Source organism: Spermophilus citellus, assembly GCF_964194105.1.
Source record: "Spermophilus citellus genome assembly, contig: SCAFFOLD_53, whole genome shotgun sequence".
NCBI lineage: Eukaryota > Metazoa > Chordata > Mammalia > Rodentia > Sciuridae > Spermophilus > Spermophilus citellus.
This window is the reverse complement of record NW_027672727.1, coordinates 2,907,359-2,928,103: the sequence shown is the minus strand read 5'-3', so window position 1 is coordinate 2,928,103 and position 20,745 is coordinate 2,907,359. Positions and strand designations below refer to the sequence as shown.

Below are 20,745 nucleotides of genomic sequence, written 5' to 3'. Positions count from 1 at the left end.
CCTCAGAAAAAGTGAGGCACTAAGCAACTCAGTGAGACCCTGTCTCTAAATAAAATGCAAAATAGGGCTTGGGGTGTGGCTAAGTGGTTGAGTGCCCCTGAGTTCAATCATCAGTTCCTGCTCCCCAAAAAGAGAGAGAATAGTTTTGTAAACAATATAATTACAAAAAAAAGGTCAAGAAACTATGGATATGTAAAAAAGAAAATACTTGCACACTGTTGGTGAAAATTTAAGTTTCGGAAAGTTATCTGTAAAAATAATGTAGACTCCTTGAACTATTTAAAACACAAATAAAATATAACATGGTTAAATTAATTCTCTGTGTAAATTCAAGAACCAATCTTACATGGTGCTTTAGAGGTTCCCAAATCCTTAGGATGTTAGTTCTGACATCACCTTTCCACTGAAGCATCTTGATTGAATTCCACCTTGAGCACAGATACTATGCTTTTACTGAAAGTAATTCATTAGTTATGAATATCATTCTTTTTCTGCCCTCAATACTCTTAGAAATGTGGGGATTGGTGATAAGTTCAGAATCATAATTTTCAATATACTTACTCTAAACCCATTTGATAACAGAGGACATCTATATTCTAAAAACAAGGAAAAAGACCATTCACCGAGTCCTAAAGAGGTAAAAAATAAACTCTGGGAATAAAATAGTAGTCATTCATTAAATTTGTTTCAAAAATATTTCAGTTGGTAATATCTTACTGCATTAGGAAAGAGTCATATAAATGCAATTTCAATTTTTAGAGTTGTGATTGATTATTTTTAAAGAGAGTATCAAAAGCTGTGTACAGTGGTGCATGACTACAATCCTGGAGTCTTCCGAGGCTGTGGGTGTAATATCACTAGTTTAAAGCCAGCCATCCCTAGCAACTTAGTGAGGCTCTAAGAAACTCAACAAAACCCTTTTTCTATGTAAAATATTTTATAAAGAGCTGAAGATGTGTCTTATCAGAAAAGCATTTCTGGGTTCAATCTGTAATATTAAAGAGAGGGGGGGGATGAATAAAAAAAGTAATCAGTGACACTTTCAGGGTCAAGGATTTAAACAATTTAAAAAGTATAGTGGGTTAGTCAATGGAAACTCATCTAGGTTTATTAACTGCTGCTTTAAGAAGTTGGTTTGCTCTCAAACATATAAAAATGGGAGAGGAAAGCTATTTTAAGGTGTGTATAGAAACAAAGAGGAGTTTTGGCACAGCTTTTAGTTGACCAAAAGGCCCACTTTAGTTGGAAATTGGAGTTATGCCCAGGTGATAAATCCTTGAACTGTTTGAAATGATGTGTTTTTTTCAAGTATTCATAAAACAAGATTAAGACCTAATATAAATCAGGCTTGGAAAATGGAAAAAAAAACATTCAAATAATAAGTAACTATATAAATAAACATATACAGCAATACTAGAGATGTTAACATTCAGGATATTTATATCATTATATAATAACCCGGGATGTCAAAACAATGACAACTAAAGAAAAAATGGGGCTCGAGATGTGGCTCAAGCGGTAGCACGCTAGCCTGGCATGCGTGCGACCCGGGTTCGATCCTCAGCACCACTTACAAAGAAAGATGATGTGTCCACCGAAAACTGAAAAATAAATATTGAAATTCTCTCTCTCTCTCTCTCTCTCTCTCTCTCTCTCTCTCTCTCTCTCAAAAAAAAAAAAAAAAAAAAAAAAGATTGAGAAGCTTTGTTTGGGGCTGGGTATATGGCTGTTACTTAAGAGTATACCACCCCTAGATTCAATATCTGATATGTATCTGTCAAAAGTTACTATAACAAATGATTTATGCTAGGTCTGATGGCACATGCCTGCAATCTCAAAACTCAGAAGGCTGAGGCAGGAGGATTATGAGTTCAATGCCAGCCTCACCAAATGAGTCACTAAGAAACTCAGTGAGACCCTCTCCCCAAATAACACATAAAATCATACTGGAGATGTGATTCATTTGTCAGGTGCCCCTGTATTTAATCCCCAGCATGAATAAAGGGGAGTTATATTGAAAATGCCAAAGTACATGCCTCTAATGCCATCTATTTGTGAGATTGAAGTAGAAAGATTAAAATTTCAAGGTCAACCTGGGCCACTTGTTGACAACCTGTCTGTATATAAGATTAAAAAATGACTAAGAAAAAATGGCTAAGAACATTAATCAGTATAATGTTAGCTTTTGTTTAAATCTCAAGAACCACAAAACATGACAAATATTTATTTTCAAAAGTTATAAAAATATGTTAAAAATTCATAAAACAGCATTAAAATAAAATAAAATAGAAATAGAAATTTTGTTCATTAAACAGTACAAAGATGGGCTGGGTTTGTGAATCAGTGGTAGATCACTTACCTGGCACATGTGAGGCTACCCCATATTAATAAATAAATAAAATAAGGGTATTGTGTACAGCCACAACTAAATAATAATTTTAAAAAATGTTACAAAGAGAAGTGACAAAGTGGGAGAAATAATGACCTCAGATAAAATTAAGTACGTTTAATAAAAAAGGAAATGACACTTTTGGTAGGAAAAAAAAGGTTCAAAAATTAAAACCTCTCAACATCTTAATAAATTAGAAAAATGCAAAATAAAATCAGACACAAAACATTACACAGTATTGATGAGGACAAAAAAAATTCTTTTGAGTTAGAGAAGTGTAAATTGCTATTGTGTGTGTGTGTGTGTGTGTGTGTGTGTGTGTGTGTGTAAAGTGTTTATTTAATATATATGATGCTCCTTAACCAATAGCGTAGCCTATAGAAATTACGGTGCTTCTGAACACTGGTAATATATAGTTACTTAATAGCATAAGTTATAGCTATGTTAGCCCATGCAGTTAAAACCAGGAAAATAGGTGCAAAGAAGAGGTACATTCAAAATGAAATAAATACTAAAGTTCAAAAAATTCCTTTCTTGGAATCAGACACATTTTTAGTTTTATTGAATTGGTACCCCCCTTTCTTCACAGAAAAGTCTTAACTGGGCTTCTCCAAAAATCTTCACCTTGGCTAATTTTAGGACTGTCAGTTCAATGTAGAGAAACTTCCAATTTTCATGTTGCCCTGTTTTACTAGGCAACTGGCTGGGAAGAAATCACTCCAGGTGCTGGACACCCCCTTATTAGTTTCTCACAAACATGTATCCAGTATAGGAGTGATATCTCTGTAACACATCAAGTCATATCTGTGTAACATATCAAGTAATATTTGTGCGACACAACACATATATAGAGGCTTTCAAGGACAATATGTGCAACTTATCACAAAACAAAAATTTACAGAGGATATAAGATGTTTCATTATAAACACTATGTGTGTAAATAAAACTCATAATTAAAAAAAATCTATTTATCAGAGTTTAATGTATAATATTCCTCCATTGAAACTTTAGTATGTTTACATTGCTTTTCTGGAATTTATCTAGGAAAAAAATATGTAAAATAGCCCCAAACCTTCAATTTTGAAGATCAAATAAAGTTGCTATTGTTATGTAACATTAATGTTTATTATGAAACTATATGGCAATAATACAAACAAATGAATCATAAATTAACCAAATCTGAATCCATATATGTCATTTTTTGGCATTGTTAAGAGCAATAGAAAGGCTTAAGTGAAACCATCCATATGAAAATTAATATTAGACATGAATGGTGAAATTATCCAATGTGATGTTGGAATTCTGGACTGGTAGCACAGTTCACAAGTAGAGTGTGTGTGCAGAATGTACTTGGTTCCAAACTTAAAAACACAATAAAAGGCAGATATTAACATGTGTGGGGGGGTGGATGATGTTGATAATAAAGCAGAATATTAAAATGCTGGGCTCTCCCTCTATCAGTTAATAAAAATGTTACTCATGTTCTGAGTGTCTCTTTGACCAAGTTATAAATGAGTAGAGAGACTTAAATACATTCAACAATTTAGAAAATATCTACCTTCAATCAGAATTAAAAATGGGGGTACACCGAATATTAGTCCTGTCTTAAGCAAAGAACTGCATTTGGGACCAAATCCCCAATTTCCAGCATCACGCACAGTAAACAGAAATGTAGGAGAAGTGATACACAAGGGTCCAAGCCACAGAAAATATGAGGATTTTTAGAGACCATGAAAGGCTCTGCAAGTGTTTTATCATCTGGGTTCAAGGCAGAGAAATAGCCAAATACCAAAGCTGTAAGTTTATTTCAAGAAGACATTTGCCAACATATTTTCCCAATTGCTATTGCTGTCAGAGGAGATTCTCCCTAGTTTGTATTGTGGATGTAACAGAAGGGAACACAATAAACCACTAGTACCCTGAGTGAGATTTTAGCACTTCATGAGCCCAGCCCCAAATCTGCTCACCGTAGTAATAAAGCCAGAACTATAAATTGTTCCTAAAAGGAGTTTGCTTGTACACTGAGTTTCTCAACTTGAACATATTTTGTTTAAGTTACTATGTCCTGAAGTTCCAAGCTCTGGAAGCAAAGGTGACTGAACATATACAAATCTAAAGATTGAAAACTAATGAGTTTACATTGTTTTTCTAGTACCTTTATGGACTATGATACCCTATAGTGATTAAGAATAGGTGTTAGAAATAAGAAATCCCTGTTTATTCCAACAAATCTTTGCAGTACACTCCTAAACTGGCTACTTCACTTGCCTGGAAAATTTAATACATGAGTCCAATAGATTTCCTGCACCCTCTCAGGGCTCTTACTTTGGCTTTAGAAAAAAATCTGAGAGACAGTGTAGTGTCAGAGGTCTGTAGTCCCAGAGGTTTAGAATTGTGATTTGAAACACAGTCTCTGCATCTTAGCAAGCCTCTAAGCAACTTAGTAAAACCTTGTGTCAAAATGAAACATAAAAAGGACTGGGGATGTTGCTCAGTGGAAAGCCTTCCTGGGTTTAGCTGCTAGTACCAAACCAAACAAAAGCAAACAAATACATGAAAGATTACAAGGATGCCAGAGTAAAAATATAAAAAAAAAAAAGACCGGGCTTGAGAATCAGTAGATAAACATTTCTGGAATTAATTCCTGGTAATAAACAAACATGAACAACAACAACAACAACAAAAAAAAAAAAACCTTCAGCAGGAGCCAAAACAGGGGTTCTTAAAAACCACAGCTTCTCTCATGCAGGAACACAGCCAATGGAGTGGGGATCCTCTCTTGATGATTATCCCAGTTTTCACCACACAATCTGTGTCATGCCAGGCTAGTGGCACACAGATTCTCATATAGGAATTCAGGAAGGCCCTGAAAACACCATACAATGATGGAAAAGAATGTCAGAGTTATCTCAAATGCTGATCTAAGCTGTACTAGACTAGTCAGAGGAAACTGAAGACTGAATTGCCACAGAGAGAGACCTTCTGGACACCAGACTCTGGAGAGAACTCTGAGGAGTCCCTGACCACCAATTCCATTTCCTGCCATCGCCAGTCCCACTAGCTTCAAATAGCCTACCTACCCAGTCTCAACATACAAACACACACTTACCATATCCTGGCTTTCAGTATACTTATTTTCTTTCCCCCATAGTTTCTTTCAGCTCCTGTGTAGTTCAGAAACCTGGGGCTCCTGATCAAGGACTGAAAGCATAGAAATGGATTCAAAGAATGCAGGCTCCAGAAACAAAAGGAACAGAAGATTGTGCAAGCCCGCCCCTCATCACTGGCGGTGTGAGTATTGGAAAGTTCTCACCTAAGAGACAGATTAGAAAGGGCTTCAGGCACTTCCTCCAAACAAAGCCTAGTAGGCCAAATGTTTGAGTTACACTAAGTTGGATCCAATCCAGAAAGAAATAATGTCAGGAAGTCAGGTTCTGGGATGCTCTTTTTTTGTTGTTGTTGATAAAAGAATGGGGATCAACCATGAGCTGTGGTGCATGCCTGTAATCCCAGCAACTGGAGAGGCTGAGGAAGGAGGATTGCAAGTTCAAAGACAGCTTCAGCAATGCTTAGGTATTAAGAAATTCAATGAGACACTCTCTAAATAAAATAAAAATATGGCTGAGATGTGGCTCAGTCGTCATGTGACATATAGTTAAATCCCCGGTAGCAAAAAAAAAAAAAAAGAAAATAGAAAAAAAAAAAAAACAGACAGGGAATCAGACCCATGGGTACTTTCTACAGAGCCCCAATGACCACAGATTGATATATAGATTGATGGACAGATTGAAACATTGATAAATATATAGATTCCTGGGACAGGGTCTCTAATTCTCCTGAGGTTGATTTTTAACTAACCGATATTAAATAATGTTTCATAGCCCTGGAATCTTTTTATTTTTTTTTACTTTGCTATGAATTGCATTAAGTGTCTCAGGATGGAATCATATCATGGCACTGTTTTCTCCCAATACATAGACCCAGCCCAGACAGAAGTGCATGTAAATTTATCACTGTATATAAGGATAAATCAATTTGTGAATACATATGTATATATTTTTATAAGAAACACAATTTAAAAATTTTATTTAATACTTCTGTTCTCTGGTCTTATGAGAAAACAGTTTGAGATTTCTATTCATAAGTAATTCCCTGATGCAGCAATGATTCTACTTCCTGAAAAAAATGAGGCAGAAATAAAATTTAAATTTTCTAGTATTAATGTTAAAAATGAAAAAGAGATGGAGAATGCCAAGTCTCTAGATCTGTCAGTATCCCAGACTCTGGAGTAAAAGCAATTAAAAACACACTTATTTTGCAATTTTGTCTTGAGCATAATGGTAGGATTATGATGTTTCCCCCACCCCCGCCCCCATTGGTATGGGGTAATATGAGCACAAATAACAGGCATATATGTGTGTGTGTGTGTGTGTGTGTGTGTGTGTGTGTGTGTGTAACTATAGCTCAATACAGCCCATCAACAAAGTCTACATTAAATTTAAAGGAAAAAAAATAAATTTCTATTACTGGGGTCAAGCCCTAGCTACCAGAGATCCAGGGATCCTGAAGGATGGGTGGCTTCGGTAAAAGAGGAGGAGACAGGAATATAGTTACAAGTTACGAGCAGCCTTCAGAAGTGTCTGTTGACCCTAGAGGGGCCTTTATTTTTATACATTTTTTACAATTTAAAGAATACCTGTGATTATTGGTAAGCTTTCTTACTTCTAAACATCTGATGAGAAAACAGCTTGAGATTTCTACTCATAAGTAATTCCCTGAGGCAGCAATGTTTCTACATCCCAATAAAACCCTTAAAGAAGTTAAAGCCTATTACTTAAAAGCCTACTATTCTGAAGTGCCTCTAAAATATATGTATATTAATTTTATATTATTCTATTTTTAATTTCCAAGGTAATATGACCTATTTAACTGCTTTCTTAAAGAGTTTCTTTGATACTTGTTCAAAATACAACAATTTGTATGTCTTTGTAATCTTTAATGAAAGAATAGGCTCTTTGCCTCAACCCATTTGCCATTAATATTAACTATGTGTTTCCCATTTTTATCATGAATACCTGTGTAAGGCAAAGGAAGGCCTGTTAGTAGGGGAAACGTATGTTGCACAGGTTGTAGCTTTAGAATGTGTGGCTTAGTGTAAATTGTTAAGTTTTTCTCAAGAACCTTGAGATTTGTAATATTTTCTTCATAAATTTTTTGAGGAAAAACACTATTGTCTGTATCCTGAGAGATATCAAAACACATCTCAGGCATGTCTTAATTGTATCTTTAGTCTCATTTTGGGAATTTTCCTGCCATTTCAGTCAACATGTACTTTTATTATTGATGGTTGTATACCTTATTTTCCATATCATGAGTATCATAAACAATATATTTAACCTTCCCCATAGTTTCAGTTTCCAGATGGTGTAGATCTGCCACAGTGTCGCCCATGCTGTGACCCTGTCAGACAGAGGGTGCAGGAATAACTTAACCACACTCTCTATAATACACCAGCTCTTTTCCATATGACATCTGTGGAATTTGTGATTGAATCTTGAGTTCCAGCATATAGTAGGTCAATTAGTTGTCACTGGATAAAAAGTCATTCTAGAACTTATTGGCTCACTCAACCCCTGAGCCAAATCCCCAGCAGTATTTTGTATTTTATTTAAAGAATGAGTTTCACTGATTTGCTTAGCACTTCTCCCTTGCTGAAGCTGGCATTGAACTCATGATCCGTCTGCTTCAGCCTTCCAGGACCCTGGGATTACAGGAGTGCACCACTGCACTCAACTCTGTTCACAATTTTAATGCCAGCATTACCTTATCAACTATTTTTTATGCTATACTTCAAATGGATGCAGTATTTCTAATTTTTCCTCCAAGAAATGGATGACAGTTTATAGATTTTGATTTCTCTTTGTGGGCATTTAACATGAGAGAAAAGCAGACACAATAAAGTAATGTGAAGGAGGAAAAAGATGACACTTTGAAGAGAGAGAATGTGTCCTCTCTGTAAAGAGAACAGCATGGCTCTCTTGCTCTCCAGTTTTATTAGAGATCTAAAAAAAATTTCTAAAGAGTCCTGCCCAGGTACACTTCTTGACTTTGGACTGACAGAAGGATAATATCAAACTCTCAAGTACTGCCATGACAACTTTAGGTTAATTAGCCTCATGTTCACGATTTCTAATTGAATTCTTAATCATAAACTCTTGAAGATTTTATGTTTAGTAGGAATTATCTTTATTTCCCTGAGTTCCAGAATCTGGTCTTTAACAGGATCACAAAATTCTTGCTTTCAGTGTAACTTGTGTTCCTCATACAAACATTATTTTGAAACTGCATTTCTCCTGCAGATAATAGTTTGGTAAAGAATGTGACACATCCTGTCCAGTTAATCCAGACAGGGTGCAAGTAAATTGTTTCTTGGAAAATAAAGCATAGGGCCAATGTACTGGGCCTATTTATTTATTTATTTATTTATTTTTCTGTGTGTTGAAATCAGAGCTAGTCAACCACTGAGCTAAATCACCAGCTCCTTATTTATATTTTATTTAGAGACAAGATCTCATTGATTTGCTTAGTGGCTGGCTGATAAGTTGCTGAGACTGGCTCTAAATTCATGATTCTTCTGTCTCACCCTCCCAAGCTGCTAGGAATACAGATTTAGCTAGAAAGTTCTTAAAGTTCAACTTCTCTCAAGGTAAAAATGTATTTTCATTCTATGGTTTTTCTCACTATTTTTTCTTATCTTTCTTGAAAGATGCTTACTTTTCTCCATAAGATAGTACTGGTGTTACCTTAATTTAGAATTCAGTATTTATCCAAATAAAAATGTCAGATTGTGGGCTGAGGTTGTGGCTCAGAAGTACAGCACTCACCTAGCACATGTGAGGCACTGAGTTCAATCCTCAGCATCACATATTAGCTATCTATTGAACACTTTCCAAGTTCTTCATGAACTTGCACATCAAGAAGTCAAAAATGAGAAACTATGTATTAAGGAATATATAGTTTAGTATCTTGGCTCTGTTAACAATAGTGTCAAAAGGTTAAAGGAAGTACAATTAAAACTGCTGAGTCAAGCAATGGACACCATAAGAAGTTAGCAAGGCCTCACTGTAAAAAAAAAAAAAAAAAAAAAAAAAAAGAGGGTAAGAATCTTGTGCAACTAACAAGGTGGGTGAAGCAGAAGAATTGCAAGTTCAAAGCCAGCTTTAGCAAAAGTGAGGCACAAAGCAACTCACTGATAGCTTGTCTCCCTGATGTCACCTGTGCCACCGGCCTTCTCTCGTGGGCCCTGCTCAATAGCAGCAGAACCACCCACCCTAACTTTTGCAGACATGGGGTCCCTGCAGAGCTGGCCCCAGTCAGCCCGACCTCCTTCCTCCCAGGCACCTGCCAGGCTGTCTTTAGAGAAAAGGTGGCGAAGGGGACTGGGTGGTGGCTCAGGGGCAGAGCACTTGCCCAGCGTGTGTGAGGCACTGGGGTCGATTCTCAGCACCGCATAGAAACAAATAAATAAAGGTCTATCGATAACTAGTAAAGATCTTTAAAAAAATTCTTAACTGGTGCTTTATAATTATACTTCACACTGGGACTCCCTGTGCCACAGCTGTACATGCGCATGACATAATTTGCTTCATCTGGGACCTTCCCTCTTCTCCTCCTCCTCCCTCCCCTGAGCCACTTGCTCTACTTGACAGATCTCCCTTCCATTATTATTATTATTATTATCATTATTTAAGTTACTGCATTATCCATTACATACATAAAAGAGGACTCAGGCTGGGCGCGGTGGCCCACGCCTGTCATCCCAGCAGCTTCGGAGGCTGAGGCAAGAGGATCGCAAGGTGGAGCCAGCCTCAGCTACTTAGCGAGGCCCTGTCTCTAAATAGTTTTAAAAAGGGCTGGGGACAGGGCTCTGTGGTCAAACTCCCCTGGTGAGCCTCACTAGGCCCTTCATCTCTCTCCAGCTTCCACAGGGGAGAACAAAACCATGCCCTCCAGCTTCCTGAGCCCAAAGCCAAGGTCTAGACGAGCTGAGGCCGAGAGCAGCCCCTTCCTCCACCACCCGGTTCTGCACCACCTGTCCCCCGCCCCACAGCGACTGTGCAGGGCTCCGGTGGAGCTCAGGCGCCCTGGGCCCCAGACAGGTAGATGCTGTGCGGGATTCTGCCACCTGCAAGGCAGGGTCCCCACAGAGGTGGGCCCAGGAGTGCCCGTGGGAGCATGCGGTCCCCTCCAGGAGGCACACCGAAACCTCAACTAGAAGGGGCAGGAGGACCCCAGGATGGGTGGATGGATGCAGGCCAGCGAAGGTCCCCTGCCTCCAGTGAACGGCGCTCAGCAAGGACAACAGGTAGGCTTGGGAGGGCAGGAAGGGATGTGAGAGGACAGAGGGTCCAGCAAGGAATGGGGGGGTGGCTTGTCCTAGGATTTTACCTACGACATTTTTTTTTCTTTTTGGTACCAGAGATTGAACCCAGGGGCCCTTGACCCCTGAGCCCCATCCCCAGCCCCATTTTGTATTTTATTTACAGACAGGGTCTCCCTGAGCTGCTCAGGGCCTCACTGTTGCTGAGGCTGGCCTCCACCTTGCGATCCTCCTGCCCTAGCCTCCTGAGCCTCTCAGATGACAGGTGTGCACCATCGCACTGGCTTACTCAGGACACTGGCTTTCGGCCTTTGTGGTTTCTGTTCTTCTGATGGCCTTATCCCTCTGGAAGCCACCAAAGCTTAACACACAGAGCGGTGCCCAGCCAGTGACTGCAGAATAAATGAGTAATTTCCAGGAGCTCACCTATCACCAGGGAAGTCTTCAATGGCATTTCTACCAACAATGTTGACTTCATGCCCAAACTATTTATTTGTGACTGGGAAGTGAACCCAGAGAGTACTTCATGACCAAGCTGCACCCAAAGTCCTTTTTTTTTTGAGACAGAGTCTTGCTAAGTTGCTGAGAGTTAAATGTGGAGGCTAGCCTCAAAGTTGTGATCCTCCTGCCTCAGCCTCGATTCAGGTGTGTGCCTCCTTGCCTGGCTCCATAAGGATTTAAATCTTATTTACCTGGATATTTGGACAGACCAGAGGGCCAGACACACATTGTCACATTCATACACACACAGACACCCACATGACTTACTGTTGGAGCCCCGAATGCCTAATTTATCCTCCGGTTTCCCGTTATTGACTCCACCAAAGTCCCTTTCCACTATGAATGCTGTCATCTTGTCTTTTACTGAGCCATCGGAACTGACCATCTCAGTCTTGCAAATACAGTGAAAATGTTGGCCAGTCCCCCGTTGGTGATCCAGACCTGAGGACAGAGAGCAAGGGGTCCTCAGAGACTCCTCTCAGCTCAACCACCAACTGTGAGGCCCCAACTGAGGAACTTATTTTCATCTTTTTTTTGGCACCAGGGATTGAAACCAGGGGTGCTTGACCCGTGAGCCCTGTCCCCAGCCTTTTCTATATTTTATTTAGAGACAGGTTCTCGCAGAATTGCTGAGGCTGGCCTCTACCTTGTGATCCTCCTGCCTCAGCGTCCACCTTGTGATCCTCCTGCCTCAGCCTCCTGAGCTGCTGGGATGACAGGCATGTGTTTTACTTCGATCTTGATTCAAGAGGCATGAGCTAATTTGGGAAATCTGAATGGCGACTAGATAGTAAGAAAGCAATAACAGTATCCCAGCTCTCTGTCTCTTAGGGGTCCATGTTTGAACTGTGACAGATGCAGTCAAGAGGCCATCTTGATGGAAGAGACCCAGCCAGCTGTGAATGGGTACCTGATAGCCTGTGCTCAGTCAAGGACGGACACCGTCCCAAACCTACGGATGCATGAAATTTTGTGCAACTAAGACTTCTGGCTCTGAGAGCAGCTGGGAGTCCAGCATCAGGGACACTGTGGCCAGGCCTGGCTCTGTCACCAGAGGGACAGAGGACCCGTGCAGGCCACTTGAGGACTGAGCACTGCACCTGCTGGGTAGTCACCAGAGGGTCACAGACCTGGGCACAGGAAGAGGCCCAGCGGTGACAGTGAAGGCGGCCACCGAGACCTGACAGGGCGGGGTGGTGAGGCTGTACCTTGGAGTCATTGAGGACGTAGTGTTTCTTGTCTTCACTTAGCATGGCCCTGGTCTGGATGGAGGCAGCGTCACTCCCGCTGCAGAGAAAGAGAGACGTGGGTGAGACATGGGGAGAAGAACCCTGGGAATACACCAGAGTCAGCCGAGAGCCTGGAAATGGAGGGTCTTAGGAGTTAAGTCCACAGGAGGCGACACAGTCTCTAAACACAGGGTCAGACCACACACAGGTCAGTTTGGCAAGGTACAGCTTGTCCCACCCCCACACTGCTGCTGGGACATGAAAGTGCCTCTCAATGTAGGCTATAAGCACATGGCATATTCCAGTAAAATTTTCTTTAAAGCTGGGTGCAGTGGTGCACACCTGTCATCCCAGCAGCTCGGGAGGCTGAGGCAGGAGGATCGCAAGGTGGAGGCCAACCTCAGCAACTCAGACAGGCCCTGAGCAACTCAGCAAGATCCTGTCTCTGGATGACCGTTCCAAGGTTCCCCAGTGAAGGGAGGAAGCATTAAGCATGGCCTAGTCACAAGACCTCAACTTGAGTCCTACCCAGCCCTGTCCCTGTCTGGCTGTGTGATGACCCCCACGGAGCCTCCAGCTCCTAATCTGGAGACCCACCGTGCGCGCTCCGCGTGTTCTGAAAGGTGCCTAGATGCCCGTATGTGTTCCGAGGGCCAAGGGGGCTGTCAGTAACAAACACCAGGGTGACAGAGGCTGGCAGGTACTTACTTCGTTGGGAAAGAGAAGTTAGGCAGAGATAAGAGAAGTGGCCAGAGATCAGCTTTAAGTCTCTGCGAGGCCTCAGGTGGGGACGGAATGAGGTCAGCCACTCCTGATAACAGCCCTCTGTCCCAGGGAGCCCTGGACATGGAACATAGCTATGGGAGTGGCTCGGGGGAGGGCCGACCTGGCTGGCTCGGTGAGGCAGAAGGCAGCAATGTGCTCCCCTGATGCCAGTTTGGGCAGGTACTAGGCCTTCTGTTCTTCGGTGCCAACCAAGATGATTCCCTGAAAGAAACCCGCAGACATTTTTTATTTGTTCCTTTTGGCTACAAAGGACGGCAGCGTGCATTCTGGGAAATATCACACCTACACAGGGGTGTGACTTCCCATTCCTGTGGCTGGACCTGCTGTGGGGTGTCCCTGGTCGTGTGTTCCTATGTGAACATGGGAAAGTGACGTCCATTCATTCTCGTCTCTCCCAGTCCCCTCCCCTCCCTTCCCTCTACTCCCCTAAGTCTCATCCAGTGAACTGCTGTCCCCCACTATTGTGGGTCAGCATCCCCATATCAGAGAGGACACTCAGCCTTTAGTTTTTGGGACTGGCTTGTTTCACTCACCATGATCGTCTCCAGCTCCATCCATTTACGAGCAAATGCCATCATTTCATCCTTCTTTAAGGCTGCATAATATTCCACTGGGTATATAGACCATAGTTTCTTGATCCATTCATCTGTTGAAGGACACCTCGGCTGGTCCCTAAGCCTCCAGACTGCTTAGTGGTGACACCACTGGCACTCCCAGCACTGTGTGCGTGAACCTTTCCCCCATATCTTTGCTAACATTATATCACTTGTGTTCCTGACAATTGCCACCCACAGCCTTGTCTTGGCTGTGAAGAGAGTGAGTCCTGATGTCCCTCGTGAGGACGATGCTGACGTCCTGCCAGAAAGGACAGCAAGCGCCCAGAGCTGACGGCCGTAGGTGAGGGCCGGCTGCCAAGAGGCCCCTCCTGCACCTGCCCCAGGGCAGTGCTTTGGGCTTAGACTCTGGGATCTTCATTGTGACCCTTCCTCTGCACGGCAGGGTGCCCAGGGCCTGGAATGTCCTCCTCTGAGTCCCCACTTTGTGATCTCCAAGTGGAGGGCTGCCCCCTCCTAGCAGGTGCTCTGGATAATGGGAGGTGAAGACGTGGGAGGGCTGGGACCATGCACAGCCAGTGTCCCCAGGGTCCCCTGCTCTCTGGGGAGGGGAGCTGGGCCTGCGTCTCTTCCCTGATGTCTACACGGAGCACAGGGAACCCTCATGTGACTGTCACTGAGACTTGTGTGTCCCTGGGCCTGGCCCAGTGAGGTAAGAAGTCAGGTGCACACGCAGCGGGGGACAGCCCAGGGAGCCCGCTCCTGGCCCACAGAACATTCCAACTTGTTCCAAAGAAGGTGTCAGAGCCAAGCAGGCAGGACAAGGGTTTAGTGTGAAGGGATGGCATGAGCGAAGGGCCACTGCTACATGGGCCAAGGAGAGGCCACACGTATGGTGACCACAAGTCCTGAGACTGGCTAGAGCGAGTGGCATGGAGGTGGACTCACCCTCCAGGACCTCGATGTATCAGGCCTGATGCCCTGCTCACAGGGGCAACCATGACCCTGCACCCTGTCCCCTTCAGAGAGCCCCAGGGAGAAACCCCAGCATCTGACCTTGAGGCCGATGGCTTGGTGAGCTGCCAAGGTCACGGTGATAGAGCCATCTAGGCTGATGATCTCCCCTAGACGAGAGTACATGGTGTTGGAGAGGCCCAGGCCACCTAGGAGGGAGGGACCAGTGTCAGTCACAGTTCAGCCCACCTCCTCCCATTAAGGCAAAAGGTTTCACTACCTTTTATTTCTTTTGAATTATGTAAGTCAAACTGGATCACCATTAAAAAAAAACAAAACCACACCAGGTACGGGGGCACATGTCTGCAATTCCAGAGGCCTGGGAGACTGAGGCAGGAGGATCACAAGGTGGATGCCAGCCTCAGCAACTTAGTGAGGCCCTAAGTAACTCAGCGAGACCCTGTCTCTAAATAAAATATAAAAAAGGCTGGGGCTGGGTCTCCGTGGGAGGGCACTTGCTTAGCAGGTGTGAGGCACTGGATTCAATCCTTAGCACCAGGTAAAAATAAATAAATAAAATCAAGTTATACTGGTGAATGCTGATCTGGCCTCAACTTTCACCTTGGTTGGTCTTAGTGTGGACCAGCTCTAGATTAGGGACCAAGAGGAAATTATGGTACAGATTTGACAGCCCCTATCCTCTGCTGCAGAAAGTAAGGTCTCCCTAGAGACCAGGCAGGGAAGAGAACAGAAAGAGATGCTTCCGTGGATGGCTGTGGAAAGTCTAACTCGTGAAACACACTCAACAGTGCATCTCCAAAAGACCCGCTGCAGCCTGGAAATGTGCCTGAATGTGCTTTAAGGAAAGCACCACCAAGCCCTGTATCGCCCACACCTGCAGAGTCTCCATTAATGGCTGATGGAGGCTGCCCCAGCAAGGCCCGGGGACAGGCAGAGCAAAGGACCAGGGCCACCATTTGGTCTAGGTGGTGTACCTTCAGAACAGCAGCCTCTCAGGGAAATGCAGAGTGACCCTGACGAGCCACACCAGCCGGGGCAGCTCCTCCACTTACCATATTCTTCTGGGACCTGCATTCCAAAGAGGCCCAGGCTTTTCAACTTTTCCAGGGTGTCGTCCAGGATTTTCCCCTCCCGGTCAATTTTCTGAGAATCCACTGAGAAAAGAAAACGTCTTGATGAAACAAAATATGAGCAAGTCATCTTCATGCAGAGAAAGGGACCCAGAATGTTTTTGGCAGAGCATCTGACCCCAGTGCCAGCAGTTTCTCAAAACTACTCGAAACTTCTAGAAGGATTCTTGAAAATTCTCAAAACTGTCTAGTGATGGTCACATCAAATCACTGACTTGATTTGATGTAGTTTGTAGAATTATGGTTTAAAGCCAGCAGGGCTAGGTGGCTGTCTGCTGACCTAGTCACTGGTCGCCTGGTGCCTTAGCCATGTGAGATGGCGGTCAACTGCATGCTTATGAGATACAGATGCCTGCACATGCTTGACTCGACTGTCCAGGAGATGGGGAGGCACACAACTCCTAGTGTATGGCTGCAACACTAGGCCAATCCCCCCCATCCAGGCAGTGACGGGGCTCCCTTCACCTCACTGTCCAAAAGCCTCCATGGTGTAACCCCAGTCTGCAGGCTGAGTCCCAGCCCCAGCCCTTTTTATATTTTATTTAGAGACAGGGTCTCGCTGAATTGCTTAGGGTAAGCTGAGGTTGGCCTCCAATTAGCAATCCTCCTGCCTCAGCCTCTTGAACCATGGGATTATAGGCGTGCAGCACTGAGCCTGAATCTCAGGTAGCTTTTAATTAAAGCTTTTAATAAAGCAGCAATTTGTATGGTCCCTAAAGCAAAGTATGATGAATTAATGACACTCAAGTGGGCCTCCTTTATACTGATACTGCTCCTAATATAAATATTGATGCGGGATGGGGCCGTGGCTCAGTGGTAGAGCACTTGCCTAGCATGCATGGGGCACTGGGTTAGATTCTCAGCACCACACATAAATAAAATAAAACCCATGAACAACTAAAATATATATTTGAAAAAATATTGATGCAATCACTCTTCCAAGAAAAATGAGAAATGATGAGGAAACTACACCTACCTTCTTCATTGAAGAATTTTTCCACGGGTCCCACAAACTGATTGATTTCATTAAGTTCATCTTGGCTAACCTCTGGAAATGGGAAGACTTCTTTCTAAAAATGACAAACATTTACTAAGCATTATTATTATTATTATTATTATTATTATTATTACTTGGTATTGGCAATTGAACCTAGGGGCAATTGAGCCCGGTCCTCAGCCCTATTTTGTGTTTTATTTAGAGACAGAGTCTCACTGAGTTGCTCAGGGCCTCACTAAATTGCTGAGGCTGGCTTTGAACTCGTGATCCTTTTGCCTCAGCCTCCCGAGCTGCTGGGATTCCAGGTGAGTTGCACCAGGAATCCCAGTGGCTTGGGAGGCTGAGGCAGGAGGATTGCGAGTTGGAGGCCAGCCTCAGCAAAATCGAGGCACTAAGCAACTCAGTGAGACTCTCTCTCTAAATAAAACACAAAATAGGGCTGGGGATGGAGCTCAGTGGTCGAGGGCCCCGGGTTCGATCTCTGGCACCCCTCCCCTCAAAAAAAGGCTGCTACTGGAGAACACACTGCGGTTGCCAGGCCTGACTCCCCAGAGCTGCTGTCCGTCCTGCCATTGCCAGTGACTCCCTGAGCTTACTGTGCCAGAGAGGAGGATCCCACTATTCCTCTTGCAGCTGATCAAGGCTCCCTGTGCTGAGGGTGTGCGGGGTGTGGTCACAGGCGAGGCCTGGATGTGCAACACATCAACCTGAACTCAGCCTGGGCGTGGCTGCTCCTTAGATATGGGGACTGGGCCACTCCAAGGCCTCTCTCTGAGCCAATTTCACTTTAATCCCACATGATCCTGATCATCTCAGAAGTACCTGGGACATTCAAAACAGGTCATGTGTGCTGCAAGATGCAGGAACTAAATCTCAGTGTCTGATTTTGGCTCTGCTCTTGTCCACAGCTGTGGCCTACAGAGTGATTTAGCTTCCAGGCTCTGATTTGTCACCGTGAATGGCCAATGATGCCAAGACGCCCAGCTGGCTTTTGAATTCATCTGGCAGTGGCCTGCACCACGGGCCTTCCGGGTTCCCGTCCCCACCTTTGGCTGCTCCCATGACATGAGGATGTGGCTTTGGACATACAGCGGCCTAGCATGGATGGATCACCAGAAGGGACAGAAAACACGTGAATAATGAGAATAAGAGGAACCATAAGTCAGAGCCAGGAGCTCTGCCTTTCCTCTTGGGACCCAGGTCACCTCCTGGGTCACCAGGTGACCCAGGAAGTACTTCAGATGAGTCCTCCACCTCCCTGCACCCTGCGCCTCGAATCAGTCTTGTGACTGATTCAGTGTGTCCTCCAATCTGTCTGCTCCTCTCTGGCCCCAGGACTGCAGGGTTTTGGCACTAACCAAAGTGACAGCTGAGTGGTGGGAACCCCTGATCTCCCCTCACGACACTGTCATCCAGGGATCTAGAGAGGAAACACACAGGTGACTCTCATCAGGCAGCCTCAGTACAAAGCTGTCCCTTTCTACAAGGACACAGAGGCCAAAACTGCCCTGGTCACATTTGTGTTCAAGGTCTCTTTGGTTGTCTGAGCCTTGTGTGTCCTGAGGGGGAATCAATTCAAGATGGGGACAAGAGGCAGGCTGGCACCTGAAAGCCACCAGCAAAGGATCACTGCTGCAGGAGGGAGGACCCCAGGAGGGAAAGAGCAAACGTTGACACCATCAGAGCAGAAGGGAATGGGGCACATCCCAGAGGGAGTTTGCAAGTTTAGAGAGCAGCAAGCCCTGCCCGTCAGCCACCTAAGACAGAAGCCAAGGCTGCTCATGGCAGGTGACCTCCCATTTATCCCAGTGGTCCCCCCAAGGACAGCGGGACAACTGAGGGCAGTGTGGTAACCCCTGGCTTGAGGGTCTGGAAGGTCTGTCCCTGTTCTGAGGTTTTAAGTTTCATTGCCACAGACTTGCTCAAGACTCAGAATGCTTCACAGATGATGGCAGCCTGTTTCAGGGTCGATGAAGAGAAGGTACCTAACACTGGTCGGGTTTAGAGAGGACCCGAAGGTACAGAAAACTCGTGAACTCTGAGAATAAGAGGAATCAAAGGTGACGCCAGGAGACTGGCAAAGCCTTTCTGTTAGCTGTGGAAAAATTAGGCTAGTGGGAGGTGCAGGACTTGATGGGGTCCAGGAACAAACTTCCAGATACAGCCCAATGCGGTGGTGCATGCATGTCATCCCAGCAGCTCAGGAGGCTGAGGCAGGAGGATCACAAGTTGGAGGCCAGCCTCAGCAACTTAGTGAGGCCCTAAGCAACTCACGGAAACCTTGTCTCTAAATAAAATATAAAAAAGAGCTGGGGATGGGGCTCCATGAGTAAGCACTGAGTAAGTTCAATTCCTGATGGCAAAACCTAAATAAATAAACCCCAGCGGGGGGGCGGGGCTCGACCCCTGAGCCCCCATCCTCAGCCCTTTTTGAGTGTTTTATTTAGCCACAGGGTCTCGCTGAGCTGCTGAGGCTAACTTGGACCTCGTGACCCTCATGCTCGCTCACCCTGTGTAATCACAGCGGGGGCTCAGCCGTGTTCCTTCAGTGTCACAGAGAGCAGGGGACTGCATTTCCTGTCTCACGGGGGCTCAGACACTGCCCGCTCCAGTTGGGGGGTCAAAGGACTTGACTTTAAAGCCGCAGAAAAAGGTGGAAAAAAAACACCCAGGGCTCCCTGACCCAGCTGTGGCTCTGGGATCTCGGACAGGGATGGCGTGGGACAGGCACCTGGTGGGCGTCAAATTCCGGAGGAAGCCCAAGGGCCCGGGGGGAGCGCCGGGGCTGAGCCGCGGAATGGAGCCCGGGAGCCCAGAGGCGGCTCCGCACAGGCCCCGGCCAGAGGTCCGGCAAGGCCCTGCCCTCCTCCCTGCGCGGGCCCCCCGGGCCTCGGGGACCTGGAGTCTGGGCGCCCTCTCCCGGGGGTACCCGTCGGGCAGGTGCGGGACGCCGCCGGAGCCAGCCGCCGAGCGCGCAGAGGCCGCCCGGGCTCCCTTACCTTCTCGATTTTGCCCAGGAAGAGCTCCTTGGCGAAGGCCCGGCTCGGCGGACTGGTACTCAGCGGGCGCCGGCTCGCGCTGAGGGCCACCAGAGCCCGGCAGGCTCGCGCCGCCGTCGCCGCCCGGCGCAGGAAGAGCGCGCAGCCGCTCATGCAGCCCGCGACCGTTCGGGGAGTTCTGTCACCTCCAGCTCAGCGCCGCCTAAGGACGCCAGGAGCCCGCGCCGCCTGATGAAGCCATGGGCTCGTGTTGGCGCGCCTGCGACCGTGCGCTTGCGTGGCCACGCCCCCCACCAAGAGCCGCTGCGCTTGCTGGCCACGCCCTGCGTGGAAAGAGGGGCGGGGCCACGCCGGGGGGGGGGGCACGCCGGGGGGCCACGCGGGGGGGGGTCGCGGGGGGGGGTGGCGGGGCAGGGCGCTAGGAGGTTCCCTTCAGTCAAATGCGAGGCTCCCTGGTGCCTGGGGACGCGAGCAGCGGGCCACCTGCCTCTCTCCTGTAACCTCCAGGAACAGGCCTGGGGAAAAGAAAAAAAAAGAGCAAGGAAGCAGGGAAAATTCAAGGCCTAGCTGGGTCTGGAGGGAGCTCAGCTGTGGAAATGTTGGTTTTTGTCTTGAGTTTGCACGCGGGTTCCGCGTGTGTGCACGTTTCTGTTTATGGTAGGTGACCAGGTGACAGGCCCAGCGTCCCCACAGCTCCCCGCGCAGCCTATGGTGCCCTGCAGCAGGCAGATGGGCGTTTTCTTTTTTTATCCCTGCCAAAGAAAAAAATATATATAATTGTTATATATTTTAATACATTATAATA

General features: G+C 45.4%; 1 protein-coding gene across 1 annotated transcript; it reads right to left on the bottom strand.

The window, feature by feature from the left end:
• Window positions 1-12,534: 12,534 nt before the first annotated feature.
• LOC308640702 (complex I assembly factor ACAD9, mitochondrial-like) lies at window positions 12,535-20,222 on the bottom strand. The gene is made up of 6 exons (XM_081312484.1): window positions 19,941-20,222; window positions 16,921-17,014; window positions 15,867-15,968; window positions 14,896-15,002; window positions 13,386-13,486; window positions 12,535-12,557 (listed from the first exon to the last, which is right to left on the bottom strand). The coding sequence occupies exons 1-5, from the start codon at window positions 20,091-20,093 to the stop codon at window positions 13,448-13,450; spliced, it is 495 nt and encodes a 164-aa protein (XP_081168610.1). The 5' UTR covers window positions 20,094-20,222; the 3' UTR covers window positions 12,535-12,557; window positions 13,386-13,447.
• Window positions 20,223-20,745: the final 523 nt, after the last annotated feature.

Bases quoted from the DNA above. Each gene is read 5' to 3' on its own strand.
- LOC308640702 (XM_081312484.1), bottom strand. From the start codon at position 20,093: ATGAGCGGCTGCGCGCTCTTCCTGCGCCGGGCGGCGACGGCGGCGCGA. The intron at 15,003-15,866 runs GTAAGTGGAGGA...CCTCCCTCCTAG, and splicing joins GCAGGTCCCAGAAGAATATG to GTGGCCTGGGCCTCTCCAAC. The intron at 13,487-14,895 runs GTCAGATGCTGG...GGTTTCTTTCAG, and splicing joins ACCAAGCCATCGGCCTCAAG to GGAATCATCTTGGTTGGCAC.